This window comes from Ruditapes philippinarum, unplaced genomic scaffold (genome assembly GCF_026571515.1).
Source record: "Ruditapes philippinarum isolate M1 unplaced genomic scaffold, ASM2657151v2 ctg888_1_1_1_1, whole genome shotgun sequence".
Taxonomy (NCBI): domain Eukaryota; kingdom Metazoa; phylum Mollusca; class Bivalvia; order Venerida; family Veneridae; genus Ruditapes; species Ruditapes philippinarum.
In genome coordinates, this window is record NW_026861129.1 from 67,514 (window position 1) to 90,788 (window position 23,275).

Below are 23,275 nucleotides of genomic sequence, written 5' to 3' on the forward strand. Positions count from 1 at the left end.
TAAGAGGTCGTACAACTAGTGCGCATGTTTCTTCACCGGGTAATTTAAGAGATACTCAAATGTAACGTCATTAAAGTTCATCTAAATTCTATTGTACCTTATCCCCTCTGTTCTTCTTAATATTATATATTTATTTCTGAAGTTTTAAGTCTTTGATCTTGAAAAATTACTGTTTGTATCTGAAGTGAAATTATAAGCATTTTTGAAACTGTTTAAAAGTGCATGATTTGCAGATGAACAGAGTCTGCAATTTTCATTTTTATCCTCTCGAGTGATTTCCAATTGTTCAAACCTTTATTGTCAGATGTGACAAGGTATGGAAGGGGCCCTGTACAGTGGTTTTAAGGCGGACCCGTACTTTACTGCAGTGGTGTTATTTTTTTTTCTGGATCCTTGATTCTAATTATTCATTGTTACGAAGGTTAACTACTGTTTAAGCCGGTGCAAGGTGGCTTGAGATATTTTGCAATGGCAATTATCTCTCATGAATAGACTCAGTCAAACCGAGTATGCAATTTTCACATTTTTTAATGCTCTTAAGCTATCTTCCATTTCTAGATTTTGATGAACGCTTTGCATAATTTGTGTTTATTTAATAATTGCACTAGAAGTTATATTTTATTCAAGTTTAGCCCACTTTCAGTGAATAAGAGATGCTTTGTATAAAAATCTTGTAATGCTGCTGTTAAATATAGGAACTTAGATATAATTGTTCACATCTTAATTTAAGCTTAATAGTTAGGAAAACTGCTAAAATTCATATTATTTCTAAGGATTTAACTCATTACAGTGTTGGAACAGTACCTTGTAGAAATCATGATCACAAAATTGACAAATATCACTTTTTTAAGCGAATCTTACATTTTTCATTCATAATCGTTTATAAATCGGTTTGAAGAAATGCGTTAGTTGTCTTATATATCGGTTAAAAGAAAGGAATTAGTTGTCTAAAAGTGAATTTGGACGGGTAAAAAATTGATATTTTAGCATTTAATCATTCAAGCGCCTTATCCGGTATATACCGGAATAAGGTTTTTAGTGTGGTGTTCCAATACGATTTCCAAATGAAAATTAGCACGCAGCTCACCATGACTCGTGTACGACTCCGTAATCTTGAATATAATTTGCAGCGGTTTGGGGCTGTCGACCTTTTCTTGTGTTAATTAATGTTCCTGTTCATGTTTATACTTGGGGATCTTAAGAGGTCTCTTTTTTAGCCAGTGTAAATATTAGTTAAATTAAAATATCATTATGCCCAACAGAGTATTGGCAATAAATTTCCATCGCTTTTGTAAAACATCCCCTATATCGGCATTATTCTGTTTATTTGATCATATATTACCAATATCCACTGACCAGGTATGAAATGATAGAAGTTAAACATGATTTTCGTTAACTAGCTATCTTTAGTTTGAAGGAATATCGTTATATTATGAAATGAATATTCTAAACAAACTTACTTTTATTCTTGAACCAATTTCATTATTGAACCAATTTCAGAGAAATTTGCTTCGAAGAATTAATATGGCTTTGCACTTTCGCCTCAGAATATCGTCAAATTAGGAAATAAATATTGTAAACATACTTGCTGTTACTTAGTTAACATTCTTGAACCAATTCCCGATAATTTGATTCAAAGAACTGGTATGTCTTGTGCTATTATTACCTTTCATGCGTTACCAAAATCAACGTACTGCGTTACAAGAGTTATCGCGTAACGAATGTTTTAGGTTATAAAAATGCTAATTTGATTTAAATAACTACTTCTTGTCTTCTTAAAATTATGTTTGATTTAAAGTTGCAATATTACATTAATATAATAAATAACAGTAAGTGTTAAAATAATGATTTGGTTCTTTATTAGTCTGTTATAAGTGATATTATTATACTATACAGAAATGTTTTTTCATCACAACAAACATTCGATAACAAAGATATACAGAAATATGTTTGTTTCCTTTTCTCGCCATTCAGGCTTCAATTGTGCTTTTGGTGTGTGTCGCAGTTGATAAAGTGATTAACTTCTTGCAGACGATAAATTTGTCACTTTTAGTAATCTGTAATGAAAAAAAGAAAGATTTATTTTCGATATATGCAAAAGTCCCAAGATAGCGGGAAACATAAGCAAACTTGTGACATACATTAATGCACATATACATAGAATCACATAACACAATGGAGTAGGAAACGGCTTTTGAGATTTCCAAGAACAGAACAAACCTTATTCATTTAAGCTATGAAATTGAGCTGTGTATATATATGTAAGTGAAAAGTGAAAAGTAATAAATATTACAAAAGTCAATCGTTAATTAAATAACAACATCAATTTCTTCCTGTCTCAGTAAATACAATGTAGTTGGATTTGCAAGCATAGAAATTCTATCATCCATATAGTAATCTTTTTTTTGTTGTTATTTTTGATTGATTTAATAGAACAAAATGAATTGATGCAGTCATTAAAAATAATGGGGCAGTTGAGCATGCTCAAAGTCATATTGATAGCAAAAATGTACCAATGAATGTACTTAATATGTACTAATTTAGTAGTGCATGTACTATGTACTAATGTACTATGTACTAATGTTATTTGGAAAGATATGAAGCTTTAGCTATCATTGAAAATTTGAATTTCACAAACAAGGGTTTGTACGGTTTCCTTTTGACATAACATGTACATAATTCATGATTATTATAACATATACGTTATCCATGTTATATAATACTGCACATTTGTAACGTCACTTTTCATTGGATAATCTTGACGTTTATATTATTAGTTATAAAGATCGTTGACAGGTTATATGGCCCTATATAAACGGCTATTTGTAAATATAACCCTAACCGCTAGGCGAGAGTTATATTGCAAACAGCCGTTTATATACTGCTATATAACCTGTCAACAATCTTTATAACGAATTTATAATACAGCAAGCATCATTTTTTAGAGAAAAAATTAAGATTTCTTCATCAATCAACAGCAGCCGTGTATATAAAACTTTATAAACGTCAAGATTATCCAATGAAAAGCGATGTTACAAACGTGCAGTATCATTACAGCTGTCAATTTATTAAGAAATCTCACTTTTCTAGCCAAAAAAATGATGCTTGCTATATTATAAATTCGTTACAGGTTATTTGGCCGTATATCAACGGTTGTTTGCAATCTTTATAACTAATAATATAACTTATACATTGTTTGTTATTTATGTTATAAAACATATACGTAATCAATGTTACAAAACATATACGTTGTCAATGTTGTATAACAAATACTTTAACCAGGTTATAAAATAAACGTTATTCATGGTACATGTATATCACATAATACGATATCAATATTAACTAACATATTGAAATAATGATAACAGAACTGCGCTTAAATAATTCAAGTTAATAAACTATAAACTGGTTTCAATATCTGGAAAAAAGTGTTATATTTCTGTAAAAGAACCTAATGTGATAAAAAAAAACAATCCGCTTATAAAGACTGCTGTAAAAATTCCCATTAACTTGATGATTTAAATGAGCTGCGTCACGACAAAACCAACATAATGCGTTTGCGACCAGCATGGATCCAGACCAGCCTGCGCATCCGCGCAGTCTGATCAGGATCCATGCTGTTCGCTTACCAACTCTATTATGTATACAAGTAGAGAAACTGATAGCAAACAGCATGGATCCTGATCAGACTGTGCGGATGCGCAGGCGGGTCTGGATACTATGCTGGTCGCAAACCCATTATGTTGGTTTTGTCGTGACGCTGCTCAAATTATAAAGGAATAAATGCTTACATCTGTGTCCATATCTTGGGTAAAAGCCATCGTCGTTATATCCATTATTGTAGAAGTCGTTGTAACCGTTATTGTTGTAGAAATCATCGTTGTAGTATCTCCTACCCCATCCACGTCCTAGATATCCGCCCCTTCTGTAGCCACCGTAATAAAGACCGGGATGTCCTAGGGCACAGCCGGCGATACAGACGAGCGCAAACAAAAGTAGAAGCTTCATTGTGTCTGTAAATTATATATATAGGAATGTATTTTGTTTATTCGGTTTTACGGCGCAACCAACACAGATATATATGAATGTTTTGTTAATATAATTAATATATAAGATATTAAGATATTAATTGTAATAATGTGCAAAAAAACATGTCTTAACATAGAAATACTAACAAACATTCAGGTATAGCCAGTGTTTTTATTACTTGCCTACGTAGTGTCCACGTAAGTTTTGAACACTCGTCGGATATAACTTTTTCACAAGCATTTTATCAAAAATCAGCTTTAGTTTAAAGGTACTCCACTGAGATATAAAAAAGCCTAACAACATGAAATATGAATTTCTTACATATATCAGCTTGGGCAATTGAAACAGAAAAATTAGCAAAAGATAAAAACAACAACATCTCACTTACCGGTAATTTCAGGTCGACTTGCCACACGATTCAAACTCCTCTTTTTATAGTATTTACCTAATTAAGTGTCATAATAAATCACATTCATTCGTCAGGTGCTTTCAAAAATAATTACTAACCGTCATTTTAATCAATCCTTAAAAAAAATTATCACAAATATTAAATTAATATTCAAGTTTTTTTTTTAAATATACCTGAGTTTCTCTTGATAGACATAAGTATTTTCAGCCTTTAAAAAGATGCTGCTATTTTAGATGTGGGTTATTTAAATTGTTAATGTTGTCTAATTAAACGCAGTGTCACTCTAACTTATCCTTCACAAATACGCATTGTTATTTTTGACATGATTTTTAACACAAATTAACATCCTGTAATGAGTCCAATAATTATGCCAGTCTTTTCATATCAGAACGATTTAATTAGAAAGCAAAAAACAAAACAAAAAAAACAACAATTATGAAAAAAAAATACAACAAAAACACGACGGATAAATGCATTCATTCTATAAAGTAGGCCAGAACAATGGCATCAAAGTTTTCTATAAACTTTGTAATATTTCTGAAAATTAATATTTGTGTGCTTCATTTCTGATTTAAACGCCATTTTCTATGTTGGGTTAGTTCTATTTTAACCGGTGCTAGTGGGCGTACAGGGTAGATTGCTCGAATTGCTCAATTGAACAAAACCAGATCATTTTCAACGCTGCGTACATTATGAGTTTTCTCCTTTGCCTAATATGACCTGAAGAAGATGTACCTGGGCAACAATTTGATTCGACAATAACCATGACTATATTCAGTTGTGTTTGCACGTAAGCGGATGAAGGCTACACAGCCACGGCTGAATGCTGCACAACACAGTTAAGAACTGCTCATACTGCTGATGAATACCTCATAAACGCGGATTAATACTGGAGTTAAATATTGCACATACTCGGAAAAATAAAAGTGCCAACGCTTGCTCTTACGCGGATGAAAACTGCTTATACCATCATAAAAACTGCAAGTAAAGTGCATATACGCGGACGAATATTGCACAAACGCGTGTTTCCTTTAACTATACGGATCCGTGTTATCTATGTCTTCTCGTGATATGAATTCTTTTCTAAGCCTTCTCTTTGGTAGAAATAATATGTACATGCTAAGAGAAATCATCTGAAAAGTAAAGACCAAGATGTTTATGACTATTTACGGAGGAGATATGAAAAGTGGCGGATGACAAGGTTTAGAGGTTATGCGTGACTTGATAATGTAGTAATGGAATGTAGTCCTGTCTTACAAGCCACTTATCAGCCTCAATTTGATAGTCAGATTGTGTGCAAACTGCTTTTTCGGTGCCCTTCTAGGTGCATTACCGATGTGTTGGGTTTGCTTTGGGGGATGGGTTTAATTTTGGGGCTGCGTTCTGTAAACATCGCCTTGCCTTGTCCTCTTGTCCTTATCTTTGCTCTCATTTTTTACCAGGAAACTTTTTTATATTCCATTCGTGACAGTGATATTGATATTATTCTGCAAAATTGATGACTGACATTAGAAAGTTATAAAGCGCAGGATGATTAAATGACATATAATATTACCTTTTGACGTTAAGTGTTCCTTTACAAATACAATGTTATTATCGTTCTGTCATGTGACAAAAGCTAGGCAGACTAATTAAATAATATCTTATAAGTCGTGTGATTTATATCATTTCTAATTATTTCTCTCGGGTATAATCGAACCATTAGTGTTAATGTATTGTTCGAAGACAATTTTCATCTGAAAACCCTAGTACTATGTTGTGCCTGTGATTGTATATGGACAGATTTAATTTGTCCGCTAGTTAGAGAGAAAGGACTAGCTACAACGGAATAGTAAAAACAGACCCCAAAGGGAATGGACAGATTTCAAAAAACTTAATCTTATTTGAAATAAAACCAATACATTTCTAAATAGCAGTCTCAGACAAATTCACATTTATTCATTTTGTTATATTGAGATTTGCTTGGAACAAATATTCTACTCGGAGTTGTTCATTTTAAACACAGTCCCTTTAGTTCTCAAGATCAGTCTTTAAAATTAATGTGGACATGATACTTTGAGCTATGTTCATAAATACAAATATTTGCGAATCGTTTTGCATGAAGATAACGATTTTAATGTTCCAGCAAGGATGGTGGCACAAAGCGCAAGTCGTGCGTTGGGTTTACTGATACCCAAGCGAAAGGTAGTTGGCGGGGTTCCTTATAGCGTTTCTACTCAATTGTATGATTTAATTGTATGATTTAATTGTATGATTTAATTGTATGACTCGTCATTGCATATGAGGCTTCCTTGTGGGGACATAAGTCATATTCTTGTATAAATGAACAAATTTGATAAATTTGCGACTGAAACTTGGTTAACAAATTGGAAAACATTCAACTCTGTGATATAAAAATGTATTCTTTTTTTCCCCAAAGTCTTTTAAGCAAGCATATTTTAATAGAATGCCTTTTGACATTTTTCTCTTTTCCATTTTTAAAGAGCTATTACTTGTGTGCTCGAAATAGTATTGCTTGCTAAAGGTAATTTTATCAAATAAAAAGGAAATTTTGGAACATTACAGCTCCCTTGAGAATGGAAATGGTATTGAAACATTTGAGCCGCGTCACGACAAAACCAACATAATGGCTTTGCGACCAGCATGGATCCAGACCAGCCTGCGCATCCGCGCAGTCTGATCAGGATCCATGCTGTTCGCTATCAGTTTCTTTACTTGTTATAGAGTTTGTAAGCGAACAGCATGGATCCTGATCAGACTGCGCGGATGCGCAGGCTGGTCTGGATCCATGCTGGTCGCAAACCCATTATGTTGGTTTTGTCGTGACACGGCTCATTCATATATTAAAACAAATGCTAGATTGATTGGTTGTATTTATTTCTAAACAACAAAGTCAAATTTACAATGGTAAGCTTCCACACTGCAATATTTTAGCTGTTCAAACTTTACCCTTTCTTTGGAAAATCTGAAAAAAGAAAACGTAGCTTGAAATGAACTTGTAAATGTAAAGGGGAAAAATTGTCATACAGTATTTTCATTAACACATGTTTTATAGGTTTATCTTTAAAAAATGTGTGCTATATTGATCAAATGACAGTTATGCTGCTGAGTAAAGAAATATTTCTTTCCCTATTATCGTCTGAACGAATAAAATAAATAATTTCAAGAATAAATGTTATGTTACAAATTATCAACTCATATTTATAAATATTTAATATTAATTACATTTACGATGTCTTCTGTAATATCCTCGGCCATGCCCAATGCCAATTCCATTAAAAAGATGATTGCTGTATCCACCACGAAAGCCATCATATAAGCCATCATCGCCCCCAAAGCTGCCAATACCTCCAGCACCTCCCATGTACGATCCACTACCGCCACCTATGGAATAACCGCTGTAAAAGGGACTGCCACCGCCGATATACGATCCACTATCACTACCGCCTAAATAACCACTGTAAAACGGACTGCCACCGCCAATGTACGATCCACTTCCACCGCCTATGGAATAACCGCTGTAAAAGGGACTGCCACCGCCGATATACGATCCACTTCCACTGCCTATCGAATAACCGCTGTAAAAGGGACTGCCACCGCCGATATACGATCCACTTCCGCCGCCTCCGGAATAACCGTTGTAAAATGGACTGCCACCGCCAATGTACGATCCACTACCGCCGCCTCCTAAATAACCACTGTGAAAGGGACTGCCACCGCCAATAAACGACCCACTACCGCCAATCCCGGAATACATATCGTCGCCAGTACCAGCAAAGCCCAATCCTCCGCCAATACCAAGGCCGCCAGTATAGCTTATATAGGGGTTGTACAAGTACCTGCTGAAAAAGCGCCGCCTGTAGAGCCCTGGGTTATAATGTCCGTGACCATGATGTAAAATATGTGCACTTGCACAACTTATGGCGCACAGCAGTACAAAAAGAATTTGTAATTGCATTTTTATCTGGAAAGATAAAAAATCATTGTCAACCAATTGTAAATATTAAGTGATTAGAGCTATATCATTTTTACGTTTCCTATGAAAGCTTATATTAAATGTTTTCTTATCATTTTACAGAGAGCATCTTTAAATTATATGCAATAAATCATATTGGATTTCAAACATTTTTTTTTTCGTTAAACATGCTTGTGAAAATTAAAATCAGACATATCGTTATCCGATTTGGAATTGCATTCATTGCTTATTTGAAAATAAATTAAAGTAACATTTTTAAAAAAAATGATCATTGAATAATTATTAGACATAAAAGCACGTTCTTTTTTACTTATAATTTTCCACTTTTACATGCACGAATTACTGAAACAAAACTTGAAATAGGTATACCTATAGCATTTTTTAAAGAAATTTATCTCCGAAATATAACTATGAGATAAAATATAAAACCACAATGTTAAGCAAGCGTTTACCTTTGCAAATTGGATCATAATTTTTTTTAAAAAGCTTTAACTACACTTACCCGTAATAGGCTTCAAATGCCAAACCGAAGCGTTAATTCGTTGTATTTATACCGTTTTGCCGAAATCTTTTTATCAAAGTAATGTTCTTTATATATTTAATCGTCACAACATAATTATCTTTTTTTATATAAAATATAATAAAGCAACAACAAAACACCAACAAAAACAGGTAAAATGCAGCATGATAGTTCAAATTTGTTTGATGTTTATAAATGCGGTTCCAATGCATACAAAATTTTATGACGTAAACGCCAAATTTTTGTTTATTTTTTATGTATTGTTATTGATAAGCTTTCAGTCAAGTCTTTCTTGTGTTTTTGTGTTTTTCCTTTATGTTTTTTTAATTTAAAGATTATTTGTAATACATTTTAAACAAAAACATTATTAAACGTTAAACCATGATTAATTTGTATTTACCAAATGCAAAAGTACAATAAATTCAAATGACTTGTAAGCACAACATGACAAAGTATTTGTAGGCGAACTGAAATTGCATTAATTGATTAAAGACTAGTTTTCAGACGTGCAACATAAACAAACAAATTAACAAAAAACAGGCATGACAACGTGTCTGTAAGCGGACTGAAATTGAATGATTCAAGACTAGTTTTCAGAGGTACGGCAAAATACAAACAACAACAACAACAACAACAACAACAAAACAGAAATACAAACAAAAGCAACGATAACAAAACAGAAAAATAATTATGTGCATATATACATGTACATGCTAATTTATACTTATTTATTAACAAATTTCCTTGAATCTGAAGAAGAGTATGATTTGATGTTAAACTCCCATTATGTCCTAAAAAATGACAATTTATTATCAACAATGTCACCTTAAGAATTAATTGGTCAAAGCAAAAATGTTTATTTTGCATCTTGCAATAGACACAGAATTTACATTCATCTTTATGCGTCCATGCTATCCTTTTTGTACTTTCTTGTACATTTGTACTTGAACGTGTACATCTGTTTACATTGTTTTATGTTAACTATATGGCTACAATGTTGCTATAACATTTATGCAAATAAAATGTTGTTGTTGTCCTAACAAAATTTGATTTCTTTACTTTCCTTCTTCTTTTTTCCCCAAAAGCTTGTGTATGTGCGTGCGAGTGCGCGTGCGTGCATGTGTGTCATGTTAAAATTTACAAATAGTTGCTTATTGGCCAATAAGCTAAATCATCTTTTGTTTTTTTTTTATACTCTTTAGCAATAAGTACAGATATAATAGTGATTTAGTAATATTTGTATGGAAGTAAAATTCATAAATTCTTGACATTTTGCTCCTTTTATGACAAATGGTTCCACGTTCAGCGCTACTTTCTTCGCCGCGACAATATGCCTTTAATACTAAATAACTTAACTTTTGTGGATAATGATCATGCTAAAAGAATATTTGCTTTAATAATGAAATATTAATTTAAAGGCACATTTTGCATCAAAAACAAATAAAATATTTTCTTTTTAGAAATGGCAAACATGCATTTACTAGCTTCAGGGCATGTTAGAGGCTCGGTGCCTGTAGAAAAAAGCGCTAAAGTGAAAAAATATGTCATGAAAGTAGCAAAATGTTAACAAAGCGGTATTTTGACTTCCATACAAAAAACTAAATCATTAGAAATGTACTTATTGCCAAATAACAACAGATGAAAAAGATGGTTAAGGGAATCGGCCGATAAGTAACATTTAAGAAACTATAAAAGTACACCAAAAATGAAAAGCTTTTCAGAAATAAGAATAAATGCATTTCTTGATCATAATGGGCCTTTTGTAGAATTAAGGATATTAAGAAGAGCATAAACAGTTTGATTTATGGTTATCATGTCAGACAGTGGCAAAAAAATTTGAGCGAAACCTTTTTTCCAGATTAAAATGTTTGTGATTTCGAAATACTGCGTTTAATTCAAAGAGGTGATTTAATACTTACCACTTACCACTAATATTATACAATGCACTGTATACAATAAAGATAATGTATTATAATGCACGATCATTCATCACCACTTGTTTTGATGTTTAATTGACACAATTTATTATGTAACAAAAACAGTTTTTTTTTTATTTCTTTCATACTCGATAATTTGTTTTGTGTAGATTTTTGATATACATTGTACCTGATGTGTGACGAAGAATCACATCATTATTTCTGGTGCAAGTGAACTATTGAGAGAGATGCAATATACTAAAAAAAAATGATATATCGTGCAATAATTATTATTACCGTCTATGAAAACATTGATGCTTGTATTACGTCATTTCCGCTTTAACTTTAAAACCTTAAAAATGTTACATTGTGTAAACGTAATTTGGTGTTATTTTTGTTGTTTTTACTTCTTCTTTTTATTTTTGTTCCTCTTCGCTTCTTTCAATTTGTCTAAGCGTTAAGTGTTTTTGCTTTAACGAAATTGCCTTTTTAAACAAATAATAACGGACCAAAGAAGAAATAGCTGTACTTCCGGGGTAACGCTACACTATGCAGCATACGTTTTTTTTTATTGTTTTTTTGCATATTCGGCCGTAGATAATTTAATTTCAACGTGACTTCCGGTATATTTACTGACTATTTATAGATCTACAGACAGACTATTTATAGATCTACAGTCTATTTAAAAGAGAATGACTTCGTATTTTCAGTATTAAACGAGACGACTATACAACTAATTTATTATTTACCTAAATATATATAGTTTGTATACATTGTAAACATGAACATTTCTTCGACTTAAAAGAGGCTGTTCTTTTTTTCATTTAATAACAAAGCAAAGACTAACCAAAATGAAAAGCTGTATAAATCCATAACAATTTAATGGTTAGCATGCATTTCTAACAAAAAAAAAAAAAAACGAAGTAAGAAGTTTTAAGTTTTAACGGCTGTTTATTTGCAACTTATATTCAAGTATTCATGCATTTTGCTTGTTATTTAAGGTCCTTGGAAATTGCTGTGAAGTATCGTGGTGTCCATGTTATCCCTTTTTGGGCCATTTGTGTCCATCTTGAAATTAGAAAAAAATAGATTATTAACAGTATTAAAACAAAGATATCAGATGTTAAAAAGGATATGGATAATGTGGAAATATAGGTTAATAGGGTCACACCCCCCCCCCCAAAAAAAAAAAAAAAAAAAAAAAAAACCAGCAAGGTATTCCAAGATGACTATTATAAATTCTTGATTCACACCGTCTGGTGACTGACAATTTTAGATTCTGCAATATAAAACATGCCGTAAGAATTACTTTGCATTTATCTCAATGTAAGATTGCATATATTGAATACGTAATAAATGACCATACTCACATCTGTAACCACCAAAACCGGCACCATAACCGCTGCCATACCCTCCATAACCACCGCCATAACCACCGTAACCGCCATAACCTCCAAAACCGCCGCCATACCCTCCATAACCGCCGCCATAACCTCCATAACCACCGCCATAACTTCCGTAACCACCACCATACCCTGCACCATAACTGCCACCATATCCTCCCCTATTTCCCCAGTGGCACCATTTGCAAGACTTTTTGTGGTATCTGGAATATCCTCCGTAGCCACCAAATCCTCCTCCGTATCCACCGTAACCTCCGTATCTACCGTAACCTCCGTATCCACCGACACCTCCATCACCTCCGTATCCGCCATAACCTCCGTATCCACTGTAACCTCCGTATCCACCGACACCTCCATAACCTCCGTAACCGCCAAAACCACCATAGCCGCCATAACCTCCGTATCCTCCGTATCCACCGTAACCTCCCGATCCCCTGTACCAGCCGTGACCATGATGCCTTTCAAAGAAGGCACAACAGACTGCTATCAATAGGCAGAGAACCAGAAGTGTCTTCATCTTGGTGCTAAGTGGAAAATAAAGTTAGGCGTCACAGTCATACGTTGAAAAGTAATCAAAAACATAGATTTTGACAATGAATTCAATGGATTTTCAAGAATTTATAGAGAGCATGGGTGCATAGTGGTACATGTACCAATACCCTGTTACTATTGGTAACACTGATTACGGTTGATGTCACTTGTTGACAATTTACTTTGAACGGATTTTTATCATACTTTTTGTGTCATTGGCAATATAATAAACATTGGTAACAAAGCTGAACCAATGGCACCAATGGCATACCAACAGACTGATCTTGATCATGAACTTGGAATTTGGTCGTTAGTTTTGGCCAGTTATAATTTTAATTTGTATTTTTATTAATAACTTTTATCCAAAAATAACTTTGTTTATTTACATTTTTGCACTTTTTATACATTGTATTTTGTAAATTTGCAATATAATTTAAGAGTAATATGATCAATTAGATCAATTACGTTTAAACAACAATGAAAATCAGATCAGGACCGCCATTTTGAATTACGCCATAAGCAAAACTCGCCAACACTACCATAGCACTAGTCTGTCTACCAATGGCAAATTGTAGACAGTAAACATTGGAACCATTGGTATGCCGATGGTAAGTAAACCTACCAACTGTCACCAATGGTTTTACTCCGAACGCACCCAATATCTTCTATTTCTTCAATCTTATTTTTTTATTAGATCAACATGAATATAATCAATTTGACAGGCAATTTAAACAAAATCAAGTTGAATCTTCTTGTTATTATGTTGCATTGACTAACTTTTGGAATTAAAGCATTAAATGATTAATTTTAATACTTTATAGATATAATTGAATTAAAAGACCAAGCCCAAGAAATGCTCGGATGAAAACTTGGTCTTTTGTTTTGTATTTGATCAGTTTCTTAAAGATGTTTAATTCACAGTTTTAGACCTTGGTACTATAATAGCACACCAGTGTTTTTTCACATATTCCCTTTCATTTCCATGAAGTAGTGCAGACTGTTTTTAACTTTCTATCATAATTAGTCTTATAGCATTGTTTTTGAAAAAGACATACTTAAGTTACATAATATTGTGAGGGAAACATAAAATAAAATCTTTAAGTCAAACACACATTAAACATATATTTAGATTTTTTTAATTTGTAGAACATTGTTCTTACTTCTATTTGATAATTATGTGACGAATTACCAGAGCAACATTAAAGGTTCATTGCACCTCAGAAATCCGTATTTTTGTGTAGTTCTTTAGAAATGCCAGTCATGTGTTTAATATATGTCAATAATGGATTGATATTATATTTAGATGTTTTAAAACTGAAATTGGTAGCACTGGACATGCAGTTATGTGTCGTAAAATAGCAAAATATTTTGCCAGTCAGGGGTCTTAACACTTGTCATGCTATTAGTAAATTAAATGAACTGACTTCATAGCTATTGGTAAAAAGTTACAAAATGGAAATACAAATTATAGATTGACTGCCGCTCATGGCCAGATGGACGGACGACTGCTGGCTGGTCATGTTCTGCACTGGTCGCATAGCCAAACTTAGTCATCTGTTGTAGGTTGATTCAGGAACGAATAATTCCATTCAAAATTCTCGAATGAAAAAAATAGTTTTAGCAAGTTATCTGACAATCATAAGCCCATTATGCCTCATAAATGCTGTTATTTTTATTTCTCAACAATCTGTTGTTTTTTATTTATCTTGTTACAGTTTTCGAAAACATAAATATTTGCTACATACATAAATGATATTTTGCATCTTTAGCTCTCTTGGCAATTGGTATAATTATAGTCAAGTAGTATTTTTGCAGGCAAATTACATGCAAGTAAAAAAAAAGTTACAATCAATACCCCGGTTATAGTTTTTATACATTTTTGTTTATCATTTTTAAATGACAAAGTGTACAAAAATTTTTATAACAGTTTTTCAGTGGATGTCAAGAACCGCATTTTACATATATTTAGTATGTTTCAATGCCGTGATAATTTAAGAAACGAATCAATTCTTTTTTGAGACATCTTTGCTCCTCAGAATTGTCTCTGGCATTTCCAATAATGATTGAAAATAAATCAATAAATATTATATCATGATAGAAAGATCAACATTCAACTGCATTATTATAATTTGACGAATAAATTGCATAAAATTGCACAAATAAATTGGGTTACGTTAGTTAGGGACATATTTCTTATAAAAAAAACAATCCGAGCAAATTTGACGATATACTTTTGTATCAGAATTTAAAAGATATAATAAAGTGTTTCAGCACATTTACCAATAACTTGCTGAATTTATGTATTTCTGTTTTGGATTTGCCAAGCTCTCAACAGTCTATTTAAAATTTAAGAGATTTTAATGTTGCATGCCTCCAGATGCGCCAAAATATTTCAAGAAAAACCAAACTAGCGAAAAAAAGTAGTAAGATTTTAAGAAAAGTAAAAAGATTCAGGATTCAAGTAATTATTTGATTAATAACTGATTTTGCAAGATTTATCACCATATTTCCACTGCGTCATATTTATTCTTAATAAGTTAATAGGTTTAGCGTCAAAACTTACATTCTGTTTGTTAAAGATCACTCGTATTATAATGATAACTTTGAGTTATTATATATTCTCTTTTGGTATCCTTGTAAAGTATTATATACAAATCAAAATTAAAAATATATCTTTTTTTTTCAAAAAAAAATAAATATTAGTAATAATGATCAAATCTATTGTGTATACCAGAAAATATTTTCTCAGAGAAATACAATAAGTAGTAAAAAATAATGGAATTTATTGTTCCAAAATAAAAATCTGAAACATACCTTCTCAACGCCCGTTTTGTCTACAAAATTGTTGTCCCGACTCGGTACTCCAGCTGCCTTATATAAGACGTTAAGGGACGTTTTAAGAATACAAATGAAGTGTGTGCCATAATCTTTTATAAAGTTAATGACAATTAAAAAGTTATAAAATTAAAACTTTAATGGTATGTGCAGTAAGACAAATAACTGCATAAGAAATAAAATGAGATTGTCTTATAAAAACAGTACATAAAAACATTGGATAGTTAATAAAACTCCTAAAATAAAATGCGATTTCGAAATCAACTTTAAGCAACGTTTATGGTCATAAAACAACTGTATTGGAAACACTTAACAGTTAAAAGAAAATGATTTTGATTATTGGAAGAAAAAATAAAAGTAGAAGAAAAAGATGGTGATCATGGTGATTACGACGACAACAATGATGATGATAATGACGATGATGATGGTGATGGTGATGATGATGGTGATGGTGATGATGATGATAATGATAATGATGAATGACATTAATTTACATGGATGTGGAGGAATTTCTCTTTCATAGTTTGTTTTAAAAACTAGAATTCTTTACAAAGTTGCTGCATTCGTATTGCCTGCACTTAAGCATCACATATGTACACTACCCTTGAAATATGTCGTACCGTAGTAACTTAGCAAACTAAACTAACTGTTCATTACTAACCAGATTGCTAACCAACCAGACAAAACTTTTTTATGTCCTGTACCAGGTATTTTTTATAGTAAAATGATCTAAATTTGGTAAAACGGTATTGCATTATTTTTAATGGAATTTTTTTTCATTCAGACGTAGTCAAATTCATCAAAAACAATTTGTATACAAAAAAGTAGAGTATGCATGGAATAAACCCAATTAAAAAATACTATCAAGGTGGACCACGTAAAAATTAATTTACAGTATCAAATGAAATCTTGCATTTTCACAGTATTGGCCATTTTTTTTTTTTGATTTTTCTAAGTCACCCTGGCACTGTGATGGTCACATTGCGACTTTCCAGCATTACTAGTAATGGTAATGGAATACTTCAGACACGAGCAACATATTCTTGTTTATTCAATACGAAATTTATGAAAGTGAATTCCAAAAAAAATGTTTAGATAGCAGAAAAGGTTAAATTGAGTCCGTTTCTTTTTGGAGAAACTGGAAAGTGCAACATCGTTGACACCCCCTAACACCGACTTATCGGATATTCAATCCTCAACAGTAAATGATCCCGAAGAAACAAGAAATACAAGAACCGTGAAGAATTTCTCTGTTTGTTTGTTTGGGTTTTACGTTACATCGACAGAGTATAGGTCATATGGCGACGTTCAAGCTTAACTAGTGGAGGAAGACCTCTGATGTCATTCCATGCATTATTTCAGGCACGAACGGGCACCTAAGTAGAACCACCGTCGTTCCGTAAACAAGCACTATAGCTTCCTCATATCGAAAGTTCCTGTCGAGATTCAAACCAACAGCGGTGAGCGGCAAGTGGCTCAAAGACTATGACCTTAACTCGCGATTCGAACCAACAGCGGTGAGCGGCTAGTGGCTCAAAGACTATGACCTTAACCACAACTCTGAAGAAGTACAATACAACTTTTTACAGTTGGCACATATTACAAAGCGCCTGTGATTGTGAGTATTGACATTCTGGAAAGCGGGCAAGAAGAAAACAACACACAAGCAAACAAAAAGAACAAAAAAAAAACACCCAAAAACATCATGATAATAAATAATTGAAACACATATTCCGATATTGTTGACTATTCCCTTTTTATTATATCGTTTCTAATTAAGTTTTCGTGTGACATCAACAGAAATAATGTGTATGTACCAAGAAGTAACCAGTTATTAGGCATTGAACTATACACAAATGGGCTCTTTAATAAAGAAAAATACGTTTAACTTGTACCGCGATATTTTGTACATTGACCTTAAGTAAAGTTTCCTTTAGCCACAGAATGTGTAATGTTTTAAGATGCAAGAAATACTTCTTAAGCATATGAACAGAAGTTCTTAAACCAAAATTTCAAACATTTTTCTATGTTTTTTGAATTGCTTAAACAGGTCACAAGCGTGTCCTAGCAAAGAGCAAACACTTTGAAGGTTTGCAACTAAACTAGCTTTTATAAACTGATTACAAACTCCAAGAGCCAAATCAAAAGACATTTCCATGGCCCTGGTAAATGTCCCTATTAAGATATATAAAAATTGAACGCGTACAAGATATATCTGAAATATACACCGGGACTCTTATCGACAATATTTCCTAGATTTTATATTTTGAAAATGAGCTGGAAAGATGATTAATATTTGGCATTCAGAAAAAATGCATCAACTTATCTCGTCAAATGGTTATTCAATTCTGGTTCCTTCAACAGCATCTAATCGGTTTATTCTGTGGGTAATTCTTAAAATATTTGTATGTTTAAATAAAGCAAATATTACGAGAGAGCGTAAATCTCCAAGAAAAAAGTCGTGATGGTCATGCGATAAAACAGTTACAGAATAGATACTCGTACTTTACCGCTGGTATCAGCGCATGGGGCGACAAAAGGGTCAATCATGGAAATTAACTTCGACGTTTCGTCTCGATTAATTTCCTTTGATTGACCCATGTTGTCGCCCCATGCGCTGAAATCCTCGTATATATTATATAACTATTACTTATAGACCTGTATATTTTTGATATTATCGTTAACAGTGATAGAATTAAAGTTCCTGTGGAAAAAAAGAAAACATTTAATATTCAAATCTCTAGCATGCCTACCAAAGTTCATGATGAAAAATGTCTTTCGTCCGCCCATTCATAAATGATATACAATACTTGTTAAAACCAATTAACCATTGAAAAGTTTATACGAATATCTGGTCATCAGATATGTCTACTAGTTCATTTCACTTGCTGCATTTCTTGCTTGGACGCCCTTTGATGCTTTGCATCAATGCTTTTCTTGCTTTATTATATGAATAGGAAAAACCACAGAAAGTGTACAACTTTTGTCGTTGAAGGGCGGAAAAAAGACGCACGTGTAAGGCGTGCAACAACTATGCAACGCTGCGCATACAGAAGTAATTTAAGTTTATACTCATCATTGAGGTGTAACTTTTAACTATAATCGTAAAAATTATGATATTTCAATCAAGAAATATACCATAAAGAACTAAACGCAACACTTAATATTTTAATAATCACGCGTAATAAACTGTCTAAGATATAATATTATGGTCTCAATCTATTTTTAGACTGAGAAAATCCAATTTAGCCGGTGAATATTGTTGAGCTCCGTTGTAGAGCCATCTGTAGCGCCGATATATGTCCAAACGTCGAAAAATGTCCAAACGACGATAAATGTCCAAAAATTGACGATAAATGTCTCAATCGCCGATAAATGTCCAAAACTCCTTTAACGATAAATGTCCAAAAATTAACGAAAAATGTCGCAACAAATTAGGTGCTCATAAATGTCCATATCGGTTAACGATAAATGTCTCAACTTTTCATATGCTAATTTGTAACTTATTATATTGGATACTGTAACAGTCTATCCAACTAACCCGTGATTTTACCCTCTGGTTTACCCCCGACGTAAAATGTATCATACATTATTGTGCATGGCCAGTTGCAGATCCGGATGGGGCGCGGGGAGCATGTGCCTTCTTAACTCACCGAAGCAATACGTTTTAGCATTGTTTGTGTTCTTCAATATTTTTGTGCCCCATATAGCGTTGCCATTGTCCGTCCGAGTGTCTAAGTGTCTACGAACTTTTCGCTTTCCACGTGGGATTCTTTGCTAAATAAAGATTTTTTATAAACTATTTAAATTGTATTAGTATGTGTATTTTTGCAGTATGTTAACTGGTTACTAAGGCAGTATCGCTATTATGAATACAGAGTTATGTAAGAGTTATGTGCCCCAGGGTGATATAAGAAATATTCCCCGGGGAATATATTCTAGGAGGGTGATATTCGATCAGAACACATTGTAGGCCTATGGGAGTTTTACATTGAAGGATATATTGAAGTAACGTTATGATAATATATAATTAACACATGACTGTCGGGGTGATAGAGGATATTGTCAACACGAGAACTGGTATATTACACCGAGGCGCAGCCGAGGGTAATATGCCAGTTCAAGGGTTGGCAATATCCTCTATCACCCGGCAGCCATGTGTTATTTATTTTATTATACCGAAAAAAAACAAACCCTTAGGTCAGCAGTCTTTGCCTGAAAGAAAATACAGATCATCACTTCACAATTATAGCTATTTTGATCTGTAAATGTTCGATATACACAAAAATAATGTATAATGTATATAGATAAAAACAAGAGACATACATACAGACAGACTAGGAAATAAATAATATTATGCTAATTGGGTACTAAGGCATTTTCGCTTTATGAATGAGTTATGTAAGAGTTTTGTGCTCCAAGGTGATATAAGAAATATTCCCCGGGAAATATATTCTAGGAGGGTGATATTCGATCAGAACACATTGTAGCCCTATGGGAATTTTACATTGAAGGATATATTGAGGTATAATAATATAAATGTTTAAATGACACCATCATATAGCAATTATAATGTTACTATTCGAATACTGTGTAATATTTATTTTAATCTGTTGACAAAAACTTTTAACATTTCTTCTCCATTCGACAAACGTTATTTTGAAATTATCACAACTTGTCAATGAATATTTTCATCTTTAAACTGTTTTTACACATACATTAACTGGTTTACACTTGGTTATGTCTTGGTTGCAACTTCGGTAATGTACTGATGCCATTTCTTACGGTCTTCTGTACCATATATCTGCAATCTCGTACCAACAAAGGGCATCAGTAGTACGAATTATGTAATTATTGTATATTTTATTGAACAGATCACCTATAATAGTGATTTTAAGGGTGATTTGCTATTCAAACCTTTCTCGGGTAAGTCGAGGAAGACTTTCAAATATGAATACCAATTCTACACTTGAGTTCACCTTGACCAAGGCGTCCTCAATTCGTCCTTAAGGAAGCCTTTCCCGAGTTTGAGTGGAGGTTGAGTTCGAGTGACGACACTGAATATAGCTATAAGTGTAGAGTAGCGCAATGCAGATGTTAACAAGATATGTTTGTAAAACATGTATGCCACCCTAAACACAGCCAATTTAATATTATAACATTATATTTTTAAATGTGTATAAAAATGCATAGTCAATTTGTTATGGAATACATGTATATCATTACCATGGGGCAGAACCAATATGACCCATGGGTCCATGAATTGTGTAAACCCTGTAGTTGTCAATGAGACAATGTTACACACAAAATATCTTCTAAAAACAAGCTTTTCATGGTGAGGTCACTGTGACATTTACCTTTGACCTACTGACCCCAAAATCAATAGGGGTAATCTACTAGTCATGACCAACCTCCACACCAAATATGAGGACCATCAGCCAAAGCATTGTCTAGTTATTGAGCGGAAATGGCATGGTCTACGGACCGACCGACCGACCGACCGACATGGGCAAAGCAATATACCCCCACTTCTTCGAAGGGGGCATAATAACTTATTTTATTTGACTTTTTAATCGTTGGTACCGGTTGCCCATATGACCAACGTCCCTTGAAGATTGTTAGTATATTATTTTTCGGGGGGATAGTGCATGATACAGAAGACGCCCCGTTCCAGAGGCAACCCTGGTTCTTTTAAGTGCTCGGTGTAAAGCACCAGTACAATGCACCTCGGTTTAACTTATTTTTCCCCCTTTTAATAGTAAGGGAGATAGACTGTATCCAACAATCAAATTATTTTCAAATACATTTGTACATTTTTTAAACTTTTTTAACAACCTCACAAGCATCCCGCTAGAGTCCCGGTGGTCGGTCGGGTGATCCAGGAACGACCGGGGTACGTCCGTAACTCTGTCGGCAACGTCCGGGATGATCAAGGGCTCTGTCGGGGCTCTACCGGTGATTGTCGGCACTCTATCTGACCGTACTGGGCCTCTGCCGGGATCATCCGGGACTCTGCCGACATCATCCGGGGCTGTGCTAGCATCGATCTCAGCTTTTATGATCTCTTTGGTCGAAGACTTAACAGCGTTTGAATATCGTGTTAGGTCATCCGTCGTCCACTTACTATCTGCATTATCCGTAGTTTCAACTGGACTCTGCATGGATGGCCCGGAGTTCATCCCGGTAGTATGGAAATTGGGTATCGCCGTAGTGCTACCGGGGTTATTGAGACTGCAACAATATTTTCATCCCGGATCGTCTGGGGTGGTCCTGGGCTTTGCCGGGATGCTGGTGAGAACGCTACTTAAATCGGTACTTTTAATCCCTATGGAAACCTTTATAACTGGCTGATGCATTACTGTTGATCATAGAAATAAGTGCAATTAACATATGAAAAGTTGAGACATTTATCGTTAACCGATTTGGACATTTATGAGCACCTAATTTGTTGCGACATTTTTCGTTAATTTTTGGACATTTATCGTTAAAGGATTTTTGGACATTTATCGGCGATTGAGACATTTATCGTCAATTTTTGGACATTTATCGTCGTTTGGACATTTTTCGACGTTTGGACATATATCGGCGCTACACCATCGACCAAAACAAAGCTCAAACAGGTAAACATAGTTTGTAAAAATATCCATTTTTAAAAAAAATATGCTTGTTTTTCAAAAATCGAAGAATGCTATGCCTCGTAGATCATTTTCCTTATCAGTTTGCATGCAATTTCGATACGAAATACCCCAAAATAACGTTGCTAGAACTTTTACCAAATAAGAACTTGTGTGTTTTCTGTTACGTTGAGACACATCTTGAGAGATTTTTTTACCGGAAAGTAAATGTCTGCCATATTGTGAAAGAGCTCTCGTAAATGTAGTAGAGCCAATACAAACATATTATTAGTGTCGATATTGTGGAATTATCCCGATTTATATTCATGGACTGGCTAAAGAATCCCCAAATTGAATAAGATATGTTTTTATGTAAGTATGTATTCTAGGCATAATGAGGGTCCATCCGCTCTTTTCAGGCACTGACCCCGGACATGTCACCATTCATGTCCTTAAATGTTATTATCAACCAAAAGGTGACCTATAAATTTTGGATTCAGTTATTCACTGAATGATACTAAATATGTATGCAAGTCGGTTTTTGTTATGATACTATTTCGCACGGATTCCAGTGCGACCACTATATGCATCAAGGAGAAAAAGGTTTTGCTTCCAACATAAATGATCATATCTTTCGAACGAGCTTTACTGACTGATACGGTTATGCAACTGACACATGTTTTCCGTATGCATGGCCGAAATGCATGATCATTCTATCCAGTTTTCACAGTCGAATTGTGATGAAATTTTAGCCAAAAAAGAGGATCCTTTTTTAATTTTGTATAATACTAATAATGAGAATACCCAAAACCGGTGAAATGTAAAATACATTTTAGCACATAGTAAGATTCAGCAAATAATATAAAAAAATAATGTTCTTTTTAATGTTATCTTAAGTGTAGAATGTTAACTTTGCGAAAAGATCGTGTCTTTGATCAAGATTATTTGACTTGCTTTTTAAAACCTGGTCCTTGGGTGTGCATTCTTTTATTGAATTTCGCCGGTGTAGTGTGCCGAAGAGTCATTCTTGATTTAATGTTCA

The 23,275-nt window shown here is 33.5% G+C and overlaps 2 protein-coding genes across 2 annotated transcripts; both read right to left on the reverse strand.

Annotated features, from left to right (window-relative positions):
- Positions 1-7,298: 7,298 nt before the first annotated feature.
- On the reverse strand, positions 7,299-8,430 carry LOC132714614 (uncharacterized). The gene is made up of 2 exons (XM_060697506.1): positions 7,664-8,430; positions 7,299-7,403 (listed from the first exon to the last, which is right to left on the reverse strand). Exons 1-2 carry the CDS (start codon positions 8,394-8,396, stop codon positions 7,384-7,386), a joined length of 753 nt encoding a protein of 250 aa, XP_060553489.1. The 5' UTR covers positions 8,397-8,430; the 3' UTR covers positions 7,299-7,383.
- A 3,351-nt stretch (positions 8,431-11,781) lies between these two features.
- LOC132714622 (uncharacterized) lies at positions 11,782-12,602 on the reverse strand. The gene is made up of 3 exons (XM_060697514.1): positions 12,313-12,602; positions 12,221-12,249; positions 11,782-11,918 (listed from the first exon to the last, which is right to left on the reverse strand). The coding sequence occupies exons 1-3, from the start codon at positions 12,563-12,565 to the stop codon at positions 11,847-11,849; spliced, it is 354 nt and encodes a 117-aa protein (XP_060553497.1). The 5' UTR covers positions 12,566-12,602; the 3' UTR covers positions 11,782-11,846.
- Between the last annotated feature and the right edge of the window lie 10,673 nt (positions 12,603-23,275).

Excerpts from the sequence above, each read along its gene's own strand:
- LOC132714614 (XM_060697506.1), bottom strand. The coding sequence starts at position 8,396 with ATGCAATTACAAATTCTTTTTGTACTGCTGTGCGCCATAAGTTGTGCA. Across the intron at positions 7,404-7,663 it reads TTACAGAAGACATCGTAAAT|ATTTTCCAAAGAAAGGGTAA; the intron begins GTAATTAATATT and ends TTCTTTTTTCAG.
- LOC132714622 (XM_060697514.1), bottom strand. The coding sequence starts at position 12,565 with ATGGCGGATACGGAGGTGATGGAGGTGTCGGTGGATACGGAGGTTACG. Across the intron at positions 12,250-12,312 it reads GGTTATGGAGGGTATGGCGG|TTATGGTGCCGGTTTTGGTG; the intron begins CGGTTTTGGAGG and ends GTATGGCAGCGG. Across the intron at positions 11,919-12,220 it reads CGGTTTTGGTGGTTACAGAT|ATGGACACAAATGGCCCAAA; the intron begins GTGAGTATGGTC and ends TCTAATTTCAAG.